The sequence below is a fragment of the Oryctolagus cuniculus genome, chromosome 1 (genome assembly GCF_051225735.1).
Source record: "Oryctolagus cuniculus isolate XC-2025 breed Fujian yellow rabbit chromosome 1, ASM5122573v1, whole genome shotgun sequence".
Taxonomy (NCBI): Eukaryota; Metazoa; Chordata; class Mammalia; order Lagomorpha; family Leporidae; genus Oryctolagus; species Oryctolagus cuniculus.
In genome coordinates, this window is record NC_142867.1 from 209449384 (window position 1) to 209463898 (window position 14515).

At 41.6% G+C, this 14515-nt stretch overlaps 1 protein-coding gene across 3 annotated transcripts in view; it reads left to right on the forward strand.

The window, feature by feature from the left end:
- Positions 1–14515, forward strand: part of SLC44A1 (solute carrier family 44 member 1) — a 227171-nt gene extending 212656 nt beyond the window's left edge. For all 3 annotated transcript variants that reach the window (XM_051855994.3, XM_051855997.3, XM_070055087.2), the window contains one exon: positions 13618–14515. In XM_051855994.3, coding sequence (XP_051711954.2) covers positions 13618–13632 — 15 coding nt within the window. In that variant the 3' untranslated portion in view covers positions 13633–14515. The remainder of the gene's footprint in view (positions 1–13617) is intronic.

Genomic DNA, 14515 nt, shown 5'->3' on the forward strand with positions numbered 1-14515 from the left:
AGACCACACCTGGAAGCCCAGGACCCTAGAAGTCCCTTCCTGACAGGCCCACATGGTGTCTTCTCCATGCACTTTCTCATAATGGTGAAGACTGACTTTGGCTGTAGCAGTTGGCATGGATCATGCTTGGACTTGCGGGCTTGGGAGTCCACAGCTGAGCAGGAGAGGCCTCTTTCAGTGTTGGCTGGAGTGAGGAATAGGGAGAGAATGGAATGGAAGCAAAGACTTCCATTTGTCCTTTTGCCAGAGAGTCCACACATGTTAGCAACCGCCCTAGATGCAATGTTTACTGCTGCTTATTGAAACTAACCAACTCTCCCACTCCCACATAAGATATGATGCCATTATATCACAAATCCAACTATTACATCTGCAAACAATTAGCATTCTCAAAGATAAGCAAAAATGGTAAAATAAACTACACCTACACTTTATCAACACAGGTAGCCACCATAATACCTTGAAGATTTTTCACACACACATATATATATGAGGAGTATATCGATGACATATGTTCACATTTCAAAAACAAAAATAGAATTATATGAGTATCATTATTATATTACTTAAAATATAATGTACAACATTCTGTATCAATAATACTTATTGAAAACATTGTTTTTATTGGCTACATGGCCTTTCATTTTATAAATTACTAAACACACACAGGTACTAATGTCCTGTGCACCACTAAGCTCTGGTACATATGTTGTCAAAGGTGAGTAAGCCATCTTTAGAGGCAGGGGACAAGCATTAAGCCAATAGACAGAAAAAAAAACCATATAAGTATAATTTGTGATGAAGCACCCTGAAGATAAAGAATGGGATATGTAGAAAGGTCTGTCTGAGGGAAAAGAGTTTTTGTGGACTTGGTGGGTAAAGAATTTGGCAAATGAAAACTTGAGGAAGAACGTTTTAGGCAGAGAAGAGCATAATTGAAAGCCCTGAGGTGGAAGAGCCCCCAGTGAGTACTGGATCCTGCAGAATGGGCCACGGTGGCTCGGATTTGCTGAGGCTGGATGGCTGAACCTCCAGGTCCACAGGGACATGGCAAGGTGGTGGCATTTTCAGTCAGGGGAAGTAACTCGATCTGATTTATGTTTTAGAAAGCTCATGCTGACTGTTCTGTGTAGGAAAAGAGATTGGGGTGAAAGCGTAAGATGTAACACTAGTGGGGAGAGAGCTTCAGTAATTCAAAGGAGATGAAGGGAGCACAGAGCACAATATTTGTGAGGTTTAGCCTGTATATAAATTGCTTCAAAAGAAAATCTCGATTTCCCAGGCATGTGTAATGCATCACTAATTCCACCAGGTGGCAATGTCATAGAGATTAAGCAGCAGGGGAGCAGTTCCTGGGGTTGGAGCATTGCATTGATCCTAACTTCTTCTTTATAGCTTCATCTTTGATTTACATTGACATTTATATTCCCTTTAAGTCCCAAGAATGTAATATATTTTATAGTTCTTGTTTTAAAATAATAATTTAAATAATTCTCCTGACCGGGAGAATGTGACGTCTTGGCCCATACATTTTCTGTTCCCCTCTATTTCTTCGCTTCATTTTCCACTTTTAAAAACCACAATAATCAAATAATATCAACTGCGATTTCTTAGCATCTGCTATGAGTGAGTCATCATGCTGGGTCTTTATATACATTTCCTCATTGATTCCCGCAGAAAAGGTGCTGGGATTTTTCCAGTTTATAGATAAGGGAACAGACTTTGCAAGACTGATAATTTTCCCAGGATAACAAGTATTTACTATGAGAGCCTGATCCCAATCCAGATCTCTTTAAACAAATTACTCAATGAATAAATATATAAGCAGGCAAATAAATTAGTAAACAAATTATTATACATAGATGATGGAGAGAAAAGATAATTTTGCTCATCTTTAAAAAAAGGCAATTACAACTAAGTGAAAAGCACAACCCAAGAGATACAAATGTGAAAATATATTTTCATAATCCAAAGATGATGGCACATTTCCTTCAAATCAGATCACATGAAATATAATATGTTCAAGGTTCATATTAAATGATTTCTCTGTTCTGTTTTCATATAACATAATATTTTAGAATTTCCATGTTGTTAAAAATTCTTGGAATCCACAACTGATAGATTTGTAACATTATTTCACTTGAATGTGTTTTTTAAACTTCATTTATGATTTACTAGCTCTTTCAGTGTTTCAGAATGACACAGGGTTTCAGTGACCTAATATGAATAGGATGAAATGCAGACCTAGAACATACTGAACCAATACCTTGACTCAATCAGTGTATTGGTAGTTTTTTAGTTTGTTGGTAAGTAGCACTGTCAGTCTTCCATACGGGCATTCTTACAGTTCACAGGTGGGAATCTAAGTATCCTTAAAGTTGGAGAGGAACAAGCCTCAGATACACTGGGAACACTATCTCATGCTGGTTATCTTATGGCATGAAAGAAGCAGCAGGCTAGAAAGAAACCAATCAACTGGAAGCAAGCAATGCCAAAAGAAATTCCTGCAATTACTCTTGTTTGTGACATCACAGTAGTCATCACCTGTTTAAACAATCTTCATTATTTATCTGCATCTCCTTGCACATAAGTTTTCCAATGTACAGCAACTCTTGGGTAATCCTTTTTTTAAAAAATAAGATTTATTTATTTATTTGAAAGGCAGAGTTACAGAGAGGCAGAGACAGAGAGAGAGAGAGAGAGAGAGAAGTCTTCCATTCAATGGTTCACTCCCCAGATGGCTGCAACGGCTGGGGCTGTGCTGATCTGAAGCCAGGGGTCATGAGCTTCTTCCAGGTCTCCCACACTGGGGCAGGGGCCCAAGGGCTTGGACCATCTTCTGCTGCTTTCCTAGGCCATAGCAGAGAGCTGGATCAGAAGCGGAGCAGCCAGGACTCGAACTGGCACCCATATGGGACGCCAGCACTGCAGGTGGCAGTCTTACCAGCTACAACACAGCGCCAGCCCCTTGGGTAATCCTTTTGCTGAGCAATAAGTAGCATCTTTCCAATTCCTGTAATTAATAAAACCACAACAATTCAACATATTTTGGATCTTGTCTACTGTACCACTCATATAATCTCCTAAAGAATTGTATTATTTCAAAGCCTTGTCATAATTGTTCTTAAAGATGTTCTTAATCTAAGTCTGAAAACAAATCCTATGGTGGCAGCAACCAATTCCATAAAAAAAAAAAAAAAATGAGAGGCAGAAACATTGCAAAGAGTTTTAGCAAATAACAACGCCCAAAAGAATCATGACAGTGCCAGTGCCAGTGAACATGAAGAGGACATTGGTGGCTGCCTCATTGAAGAGAAAAGTATTCTCTGGGTTCTCCTTGCCCCAAATGCCAACAGCAAGAAGGATTACACCACTGATCCAGAAGCTGCAAGCGCAGATAAGAGGGTTAGATGAAGTCATCAAAGTAGATACCCCATGATTCACTACTGGTGCCTTGATGTGGCAGGAGAGGACCAGAGGAGACACAGGCACACACAAGCGTGCTCCCTGTCTCTTGCATGAGGCTCCTTACATTGTGTTGGGAGTCTGACAGCAAGAAGACCATCACCAGAGGTGGCCTCTTGACCTTGGAGCTAAAGTTAACCTCCTTTCAATAAAACTTACCAATCTGTGATATTGTGTTATTGGCAAGAATACAAATACAATGGCATATACCAATATTTCATTCCTTTGTATGGCTTAATAATACTGCACTATATGATATGTCACATTTTGTTTATCCAAGCATCAGTTGATAGATATTTAGGTTGTTTGCATCAGCCTTTTAGTGACTATGAATAATACTACTATGAACATTCATGTGCAAGCTTGTGTATAGGGACATATATTTTCAGTTCTCCTGGGTGGATACTTCAGAGTAGAATTGCTAGGTAATGTAGTAACTCCATTTAACTATTTGAGAACCTGACATGTAATCATTTATTTTCCCGATAGCAACGTATGTGGGTCCTAATTTCTCCACATTCTCAACGGCCTGTGTAATTTTCCACCTTTTTTATTACAACCATCCTAGTGGTTGTGAAGTGATATTTCTTCATGGTTTTGTTTTGCTTTTTCTGAATAAGTAATGATGTGAAGCGCAGTTTCATAAATTTATTGGGTATTTATATATGTTCTTTGAAGAAATGTCCTTTCAAGTCCTTTTCCAATTTTTTATTTGAAAAGCAAATTACAGAAAGTAAAAGAGATCTCTTTCATTCTCTGGTTCTCTCATCAAGTGCCCCCAACAGCTGGGGCTGGGCTAGGCCCAAGCCGGGAGCTCAGAACTTTATTTGAATTTCTTATGTAGCTGACAGGGACTCCAGTTCTTGAGATGTTAACTGCTGCCTCTCAGGGTGCACATTAGTAGGATGCTGAATGAGAAATGGAACTGGGTGGGGCCAGCGTTGTGGCTTGCGCTGGCATCCCATATGGGCTCCAATTCAAGTCCAGGCTGCTCCACTTCTGAACCAGCTCTCTGCTATGGCCTGGGAAAGTAGTAGAAGATGGCCCAAGTCCTTGGGCCCCTGCACCCGTATGGGAGATGCAGAAGAAGCTCCTGGCTCCTGGTTTTGGATCAGTGTAGCTCTAGCCTTTGCAGCCAATTGGGGAGTGAACCAGCAGACCTCTCTCTCTCTGCCTCTCCTTCTCTGTGTAACTCTGACTTTCCAGTACATAAATAAATCTTTTTTTTTTTTTAAGAAAGAAAGAGAGAAAGAAAGAAAGAAAGAAAAAGAGAGAAAGAGAAAGAAAGAAAAGAGAAAGAAAGAGAGAGAGAGAAAGAAAAGAAAAAAAGAAAAGAAAAAGAAAGAAAGAAAGAAAAAGAAAGAAAGAAAGAAAAGAAAAAGAAAGAAAGAAAGAAAGAAAGAAAGAAAGAAAGAAAGAAAGAAAGAAAGAAAGAAAGAAAAGAAAAAGAAAGAAAGAAAGAGAGAGAAAGAACGAGCAAGCGAGCTGGGACTGATGTTATGGCATAACTGGTTAAGATGCCACCCACAGTGCCAATAAAGAGTCGTGAAGATTTAACTCTAAGCTTTCTTCTGAGAGTTTTATTGGTGAAGCTCAAATTAGGCCTTAGCTCTGTTTGAGTTAACTTTGTATATGGTGTTCATGGAGTGAGGTACATCTACAACTTTGTTCTTTTGCATGTTTATGCACAATTATCCTATCACCCTTTGTTGAAAGACCATTTCTTCCTTCATGGAATTGTCTTGGCTTCATTTTCAAGGTCAAAACCAATTGACTATAGATGTATGAGTTCCTTTCTATACTCACAATTCTATTCCACTGGTTTATATGTCTTAGCTGAACTTCTGATAAACACTGTAGAGAAATGAGTATATTTTATTCCCTAACAAGAACCTGGGGCATAGTTGTTCTGCCCTGTTCTTCAGAGACTTGAGGATCATAAGGACGCACCTGAAAAAGAAAAATGTTACTCTGTTAGCTCCAAGAGTTTCTTAAGAAGCAAATGAACAACTATGGTCCAAATTCCAGTCCACCTACCTGGGCTAAAAGAATTTCAAGCTCAATCATTTTAAGGCATGTATAACTCCATATACTCACCTCAGCGCCTTCAAATTCAGCTGAGAAATATTTTTTGAGCCCTTACTGTGTGAGGCACACAGCAAAGATGGCTTGTTTTGAGGATTTTTATTTCTAGAATACTTTGCTTAAAAAATATTTATTTTATTTATTTGAAATGCAAAGTGACAGAGAGAAAGGGAGAGAGAATGAAGAGAGAGAGAGAGAGAGAGAGAGAGAGAGATTCCACTACTGATTTTCTCCCAAAATGGCCAAAATGGCCAGGGTTGGGCCAGGAGCCAGAAACTCCAGACAGGTCTCCCACGTGGGTGGCAGGGGTACAAAGGGTTCATCTCCTGCTGCTTCCCCAGGCATGTTAGCAGGTAGTCGGATTGGAAGTGGAGCACCTGGGACTTTGTAGCCTGTGTTCATATTGGATGCTGATGATGCAGAAAGCAGCCTAACCCACTGTGCAACAATGCTGGTCTCCAGAATATTTCTCTTAAAAACTATTTGCAGCAAAGTTGCCAAAGACAGTAAGTTGACTATATGAAATTACTGTTCCTTCAGGGGTCAAAAATAGCTGATCTGCTTTTGAGCAGTTGATTTATAGCTTTACTCTTGGTCAATATTTAGCTAGTAGGCCAACTATCTCCCCAGGCCACTCCTTGTTAAGGATAATAAAACTTCAGCATTTGTGCATAATAGAATACTTCATCTTTCTGTTCTGGTTTGTTGAAAATGGGGGTGGGGTGTGGGGGTAGGGAGGCATTTGCAGGATTATTTAAAATTTATCCAAAGTTACATTATTAACAAGGAAGTAAAGAAGGGGTGCAGACACAGTGACTCCCTGGCCTGGAATCATCGGTCTTTCTTTCTTTAAGGACCAAAGCTCCGTTGCACTATAATCTGCCATGAAACCAATGACTGACCTTTCCTCCTGCTTACTGGTATTGAGATCCTAGAATAGCATGGTCTAGTTTGTGTCTGGTAGTGTTCAGTCTTGATGACAGTTGGTACACGAGGCATAACAACCCTGAACCCTGAAACAGCCTTCTGCTCAGAACAAGTTCTACTACAGTGTGTTACAGCAATGCCAGAAAGATAACTCAGACTGCCAAATGGAAAATTTCCTTTTTATGTTGCTTAAAATTGGGTCTTCCATTTGTCATTATAAAAATTAAGAACTTAAGTTCAACAAAAGACACTATTAAATGAAAGTACAGGTAAGTCACAGACTGGAAAAAGATATTTGTAGAACATGTATTTGATAAAGGACTCCTACCAATCAAAAAAAATTTTTTTTTGACAGGCAGAGTGGACAGTGAGAAAGAGAGACAGAGAGAAAAGTCTTCTTTCCATTGGTTCACCCCCAAAAGCCAGTGCTACGCCAATCCGAAGCCAGGAGCCAGGTGCTTCCTCCTGGTCTCCCATGCGGGTGCAGGGCCCAAGCACTTGGGCCATCCTACACTGCCCTCTCAGGCCACAGCAGAGAGCTGGACTGGAAGAGGAGCAACCGGGACAGAACTGGCGCCCCAACCTGGACTAGAACCTGGAGTGCCAGCGCCGCAGGCGGAGGATTAGCCTAGTGAGCCGTGGTGCCAGCCCCTAATCAAAATTTATAAAGAACTTCTTCAAATCAATAAAAGACAGATGATCCAAACAGACAGGCACTCCACAAAGGAGAGTCAAATGCTCAAAAAAAAAAAAAACAAAAAACCATAAAATCATCCTTAATATCTTCAGTTATCAAGGACATGCAAATTAAAACCACAATGAGATGTTACAACCCACCCACCATAATGGCTAAAATGGAAAGAGTTGTTCTGTTTGTTGAGCCATATACTACCTATTCTCATATACTACTCATGTGGAAATAAATCTGTACTAATCACATGAAACCTATTTATATCAATTGAAGCTAAAAATAATACTCATATATGTCCTAAGATTCAGCAAATCCACTCTTGAGTAGGTATCCAACAAAGAGGCATAGCACATAATATACCAAAGACATGTTCAAGAGTGTCCCTTGAAAGATTATATGCACAGCCCAAACTGGAAACAACTCAAGTGTCCACAGGCAGTAAGATGGATAAAAAAAAACATGGTGTGCTCATATAATGGTGCAATACATAGAGATGAAAGAAATTAGTGGCAGCTCACTTGAAACAGCATGACGAAAATCTCACAGGCATAATGTTAGAAAAAAAAAGTAGACACAGAAAAGTACACAATATATGTTTCAATTTAAATCAAGTTCTAGGGGGCTGGTGCCGTGGCTCATTTGGTTAATCCTCCGCCTGCAGCACTGGCATCCCATGTGGGCACCGGGTTCTAGTCCTGGTTGCTCCTCTTCTAGCCCAGCTCTCTGCTGTGGCCCTGGAAGGCAGTGGAAGATGGCCCAAGTGTTTGGGTCCTTGCACCCGCATGGGAGACCAGGAGGAAGCACCTGGCTCCTGGCTTTGGATTGGTGCAGCACCGGCCATAGTGGCCATTTGGGGAGTGAACCAATGGAAGGAAGACCTGTCTCTCTGCCTCTCTCTCTCTCACTTTCTATAACTCTACCTGTCTAAATAAATTTAAAAAATCAAGTTCTATCTAGAACAGGCAGAAGTTATCTATGATGAAAGAAGTCACGATGGTGTCTGCTTTAAGCAGTATTTATTTGATGGGAGGGGACAAGAGGGAGCTTTCTTGGGTGCAGGAAATATTCTGTGCATTGATCTGGGTAGTGACACTTGAACACATACATAAGTAAAAATACGATGGCTACAGATGCTGCAGAGGTATAACTACATTTTTAAAAGGACATTAAAAGAGTCATCTAGGGCCGGTGCCGTGGTGTAGTGGGCTAAGCTTCTGCCTATGGTGCCACAAACCCATATGGGTGCTGGTTCATGTCCTGGCTGCTCCTTTTCCCGTCCAGCTCTCTGCTATGACCTGGGAAAGCAGCAAAAGATGCCCCCAAGTGCCTGGGCCCCTGTACCTGCATGGAAGACCCGAAAGAAGCTTCTGGCTTGGGCTCAACTCTGACCATTGCGGCCATTTGGGGAGTAAGCCAGCGATGGAAGACCTTTCTCTCTGTCTCTCCTTCTCTCTCTCTCTGTAATACTACCTCTCAAATAAATAAATAATCTTTAAAAAAAAGATATTCATCTAGACACCATCCCCTTGTCTGTGCCATCAGCATTCTCACAGCCTGCAGTGTAGAGGAGAATTCTCAGAAGAGAACAGGCAGGACTGAGGGACCTCAGAGACAAGTGTCACATTCAGTCAGTGAGATTAAGTCAGAGTCCGCACACTGACAACAGAGGGCCCGAGGCCCGCTTCCCCTGTCAGCTCCAGGCTGTCACCTACTAAGCAAGAAAACTACAAAATCTGCCCCTGGATATTCTCGCCAACCTCAAGGAGAATGTCTAAAGATGCAAAGCGCAGGAGGTGAGAGGTTTTTCAGCTCAAACAGGTCACCCTGCTGAGGTGGAGCACTTGCCTACACATAAAACACTTTGCAGTTAGTTGTAGTGCTCCATTATATATTTGTTTTTGAAAGGAGAGAGAGAGAGAGTAAGAAAGAGAGCGAGCGAGAGAGGCAAAGAGCTTTCATCTGCTAGTTTGCTTCTCAACTGTCTACAATGCCAGGAATAGGCCAAGTCAAAGCTAGAAGCCCAGAACTCAACCCAAGTCTCCTAAGTGAGTGGCAGGCACCCAAGAACTTGAACACAGCAACTTGGGGGAAATAGACAGTAAGGTAGAATAAAATATTTTTTTTAATTACAAAACTTAGATAATAGGAAGGACTGTATCCATGAGAATTCTTTGCTATTAAAAGAGGAAAATTTGGGGCCGGTGCTATGGCATAGTGGGTAAAGCCACCGCCTGCAGTCCCGGCTGCTCCACTTCCAATCCAGCTCTCTGCTATGGCCTGGGAAAGCAGTAGAAGATGGCCCAAGTCCTTGGACCCTTGCACTTGCATGGGAGACCTGGAAGAAGCTCCTGGCTGCTGGCTATGGATAGATGCAGCTCTGGCGGCTGGAGCCAATTGGAGAGTGAATCAGCAGATGGAAGACCTCTTTCTCTCTCTTTCTACCTCTCCTTCTCTCTGTGTGTTACTCTGACTTTCAAATAAATAAATAAATCTTAAAAAAAGAGGAAAATTCAGAGGCAGGCAGTTGGTCTGGTGGGTAAGATGCTAGGTAAGATGACCCTGTCCCACACTGCAGTGCCCGAATTTGATTGCTGGCTCCAGCTCTAGACTCCAGCTCCCTGATAATGTGCATGCTGTGGTGCAGCAGGTAATGGCTCAAGTAGTTGGGTCGACCCAGGTGAGAGAACTGGATTGAGTTTCTCCATGGGATGCCTGCATTGCATTTGGCAGCGTAACCCACTACTTCATAGTACCGGCCTCAGCCTAGCCCAGCTCCAACCATTTGGAGCCTTTAGGGAGTGAAGCAGCAGATGGCATATGGGAATTCCCCTCCCCACCATAACTAACTAACTAAATAAATAAATAAATAATTTTTTGAGACAGATGGGGCCAGCACTTTGGCCTGCCAGGTAAAACCACAGCCTTCGACACCAGCATCCTCTATGAGCAATGATTCTTATCCCAGATACTCCACTTCCGATCCAGCTTCCTGCAATGGCCTGGGAAAGCTGCAGAAGATGGCTAAGTACTTGGGCACCTGCTTCCCACATGAGAGATCTGGAAGAAGCTCCTGGCTCCTGGCCCTCTCTATCTATCTATCTATCTATCTCTCCTTCTTTCTGTGTTACTCATTCAAATAAATACATAAATCTTCAAAAAGAGATATTCAGAGAACAACAAGATCCCTTAAAAATAGAGGGGGTGATCATTATCACATAGTAAGTTAAGTCACTGTTTCTGATGCCAGCATCCCATTATCAAAGTGCCAGTTAGAGTCCTGGCTAGTCTGCTTCCAATCTAGCTCCCTGCTAAGGCCCCTGGGAAGGCAGCAGAGGACGTCCAGATGGAATTCCTGGCTCCTGGTTTCAGTCTGACCCAACTCTGGCTGTTATGGCCATTTTGGGAGTGAACCAGCAGATGGACAATCTCTCTCTGTCTTTCCCTCTCTCTTTCAAATAAATTAATCTTTTTAAAAATTAAAAATAGAGGGGCCAGCACTGTAGTGTAGTGGGTAAAGCCTCCACCTGTAGTGCCAACATCCCATGTGGGTGCTGGTTTGAATCCTGGCTGTTCCACTTCGGATCCAGCTCTCTGCTATTGCCTGGGAACTCAGAGGAAGATGGCCCAAGTCCTTGGGCCCTTGCACCCACATGGGAGACCTGGAAGAGAATCCTGGCTCCATCTGGGGAATGAACCAGCGAATGGAAGACCTCTCTCTCTCTCTCTTTCTTTTCTTCTGCCTATCTGTAACTCTGTCTTTCAAATAAAAAATAAATCTTTAAAAAAAATTAAAAATAGAAAAACACAAAAAGTTCATTAGAAGGGTTGAGAGGTGATACATTTGAAGAAATAGGACAAAAACAAGAAGATGGAAAAGATAAAATTAGGGATCTGTTCTGGGGAACTGAACATCAAAACAATAGGCATTTCCGGAGGGGGAAAGGGAAGGAGAGTGGGAGGAAGTAGCCGGAGAAGGGGAGGAGGAGTGAGGAGAGGACAGAAGAGGGAATTTGAAAAAAGAAAAATTTTCATAACTGAAAGATACAAACTTTCAGATAGAAATTTGCCATCAGTTTACTAGAGGAATACATTAAAAATAGACCCATACCAAAGCCTGTTTTCAAGTAACTTCAAAATACCAGGACAGAGGCTATCTATCCAAACTATGAAATAAATGTGAGGTAGAATGGAGACATTTCAGAGATGCAAGGGATTCATATGGAATCATACCAGTCATACCAAGATCATAATCAAAGGAAACTGATCATTGTATTTTTAAAAAAGATTTATTTTATTTATTTGAAAAGCTGAGTGACAGAGAAAGAGACAGAGACAGAGAGGACGAGAGAAATGTTCCATCTGCTAATTCACTCCCAAGTGGCCACAATAGTAATGACTGGGCCAGACAGAAGCCAGGAGCCAGGAGCGTCATCCCTGTCTACCGCATATGAGTGCAGAGGCCCAAGTACTTGGGCCATCTTCCACTGCTTTCCCTGGCATATTAGCAGGAATATGGATAAGAAGTGGAGCAGCTGGGAATTGAACGAGCACCCACAAGGGATGCCTTATTGTAGAATTGTAGATGGCAGCTTAACCCACTGCCCCACCAGTACTAGCCCCAGTATTTTAAAAAAAATAATAATCACAATAAACTTTTTACATAAATGAGGTAGAATGAGAAAAAAATTACCTAGTCAAAAGAACGCAGATATAATAATAATAATAGAGCAAGAATTTGAAGCCATTTAAAATTCACTCAACAAATATGTACTGTGTGTCTACGATTTGCCAGCACTGTTTGGAAGCTGAGTCAGTGGTGAACAAACTATCTTTGCGTTCACAAAGCATATAAGTATATGTGTGCATGGCTCAAAAAGTTTACGGAAAATGGAAAATGCCATTGTGGCACAGCAGGTTATTAAACCACATCATAGGACACCAGCATCCCATATGTGAGTGCCAGTTCAAGTCCCAGCTGCTCTGCTTTCAATCCAGCTCCTGGATAATGCTCTAGGGAAGGCAGTGGAAGATGATCCAGTATTTGTGCCTCTGCTACGCGTGTAGGAGTCCAGGATGGAGCCCCTGGCTCCTGACTTCACCCTGGCCCAGACCTGGATGTTGCAGCATTATTGTGGATGGAACCCACTATGTCCCTTTCTCTGGCTCTCCCCCTCTGTCACTCTGCCTTTTAAATAAATACATCTTTTTAAAAATGGAATTAAAAAGTTTATTTGGGTACAAAAATTAAAATTTATGCACACCAGCAGTCTTCAAAAGTTTGTAGAAAATGCACAAATTGAAAAATTATACATGGGGGTCGGCACTGTAGAGTAGTGGGTAAAGCCGCTGCTTGCAGTGCCGGCATCCCATATGGATGCCGGTTTGAGATCCGGCTGCTCCACTTCTGATCCAGCTCTCTGCTGTGGCCTGGGAAAGCAATAGAAGATGGCCCAAGTCCTTGGGGCCCTGCACCCGCGTAGGAGACCCAGAAGAAGCTCCTGCTTCAGATCAGCTAAGCTCCGGCCACTGTGGCCAATTAGGGAGTGAACCATCAGATGGAAGATCTTTCTCTCTCTCTCTCTCTCTGCCTCTCCTTCTCTCTGTCTGTAACTCTGACTTTAAAGTAAAATCAATAAATCTTTAAAAAAAACTATACATGGACTTCAAATTTTCTTGCAGGAAAATATACTTACCTTTTCATTCTGGTTTTCCATGAACTTTTGAATTTCATACCTCATACCTAATTCTTTTGAATCTTTTGAGAATAATGTGCCTACATCATGACATACTGGTCCTAAATACTTCAATGTATGGTTCCTAAGAACAGGAATTTCCTTCTGTAGAACTACAATGAGTTATTCTCTTCAGTTCATTTTGTCAGTCACTTGAACTGAACTGCACTATATGGGAGCATCCATTATCCTGGTCTGACTTGTCCCATGGGAGGGAAAAATCCAAAGTTCCATTTGAATTTCAGATTTTAGTCTTGAAGAGTCATACAAATCAGATTTTTCAGATTAACATTGAATTTGACTCATTATGAGTTTTTTTTTAAACTCCGTTCAGCTATGTCAAAGAAAAACACTTACACCAATAATGACAAACATTAATCTAGCATTCCTTACTGTTCTAAGCATTTTGTACTTGTGAACATTAAATCCTTGCAACTTTAAAGGAACATACTGTGATTATCTTCATCTGAGACCTGGAGAAATGTAGGTATGGACGTTATTTAAGGAACACACAACTGATAAGGGGGTAGGATCAGAATTTGAACCCAGGCTGTCACAGATGTCGTGTGTGTGTGTGTGTGTGTCTGTGTCTTCTTACATTTCATGATGCGTTCTCTACAGATGAGCCCATGCTGTTTCTTGTTATTGATCGCTTCTCACTGTGTCATGTTTCCCCAGGAAAGAGGCATTCATTTTCTTGGTGTGTTTATTTTTCAGCTGAAGAAAAGGTGACTGGTCCCCTGAGCCCGGAAGAATGAACCCAGAGGAGGTTGTTGACACGAGGTTCTCCCACTCACCAGCTGTTGAGAGTTTGCAGATGAAGACTAGGATCTTATTACTTCAATGGAAGCATGCGACTAGGTTCCCAAACCACCAGCAGCCCAGTGGATTTGGTGCAATGGGACTAGTAAATGATTAATCAGAAGCATCTGATACAAATCTGTCTTACAGCATTGTCTTCACGTGTAGTGTTGCTTTCTCTTCTAACCTTGTATATGTTTAAGTGACTCTCTCTGCTTCTAGTCTAGAGCCAGTACTGGCCTGAAGGCTGGATCCACAAGGGAATTCTCTTCATTCAGGCTGGGTCTGTCCTCCTCGACTCTGCTATTTATAGAGCTGATGTGGGTTAGTAACTACTATTTACTGAGGGCGTGTTCCATGCCAAGCATTAGGCCGAGTGCTTTACATACTCACACATTTAATCCTCACAACAGCCATGAATTATTATGCCTATTCTGCTTATAAGGAAACAGAAGCTCTGCAGGGTTGTGTGCTGTGTGCAGCATCGCACAGTTGCCAGGGTCAGGACTCAAATCTAGGACTAACTGCAAAGCTGTTCAACTCTAACACTCCTCTTTGCTTGTTATTGCTTGGAGATCATGACTCCATTTCATTCCTACAATGAATAGGGGTGGGGATTTGTGAATGTATATAGGAAGTTTGTCAGAGTGAGAATCAAGGAGTTTTTAGAGTCACTGAAGAATCACAGAATTATTTTCTAAAAAAAAAAAAAAAACACTTAAAGTTCTTTCAAATCGGGCATTGAAAAACAATGGTCTGTGAGCCAAATTCTGTCCCCAGTCTATTTTTGTGAATAAAGTTTTATGGGAACATA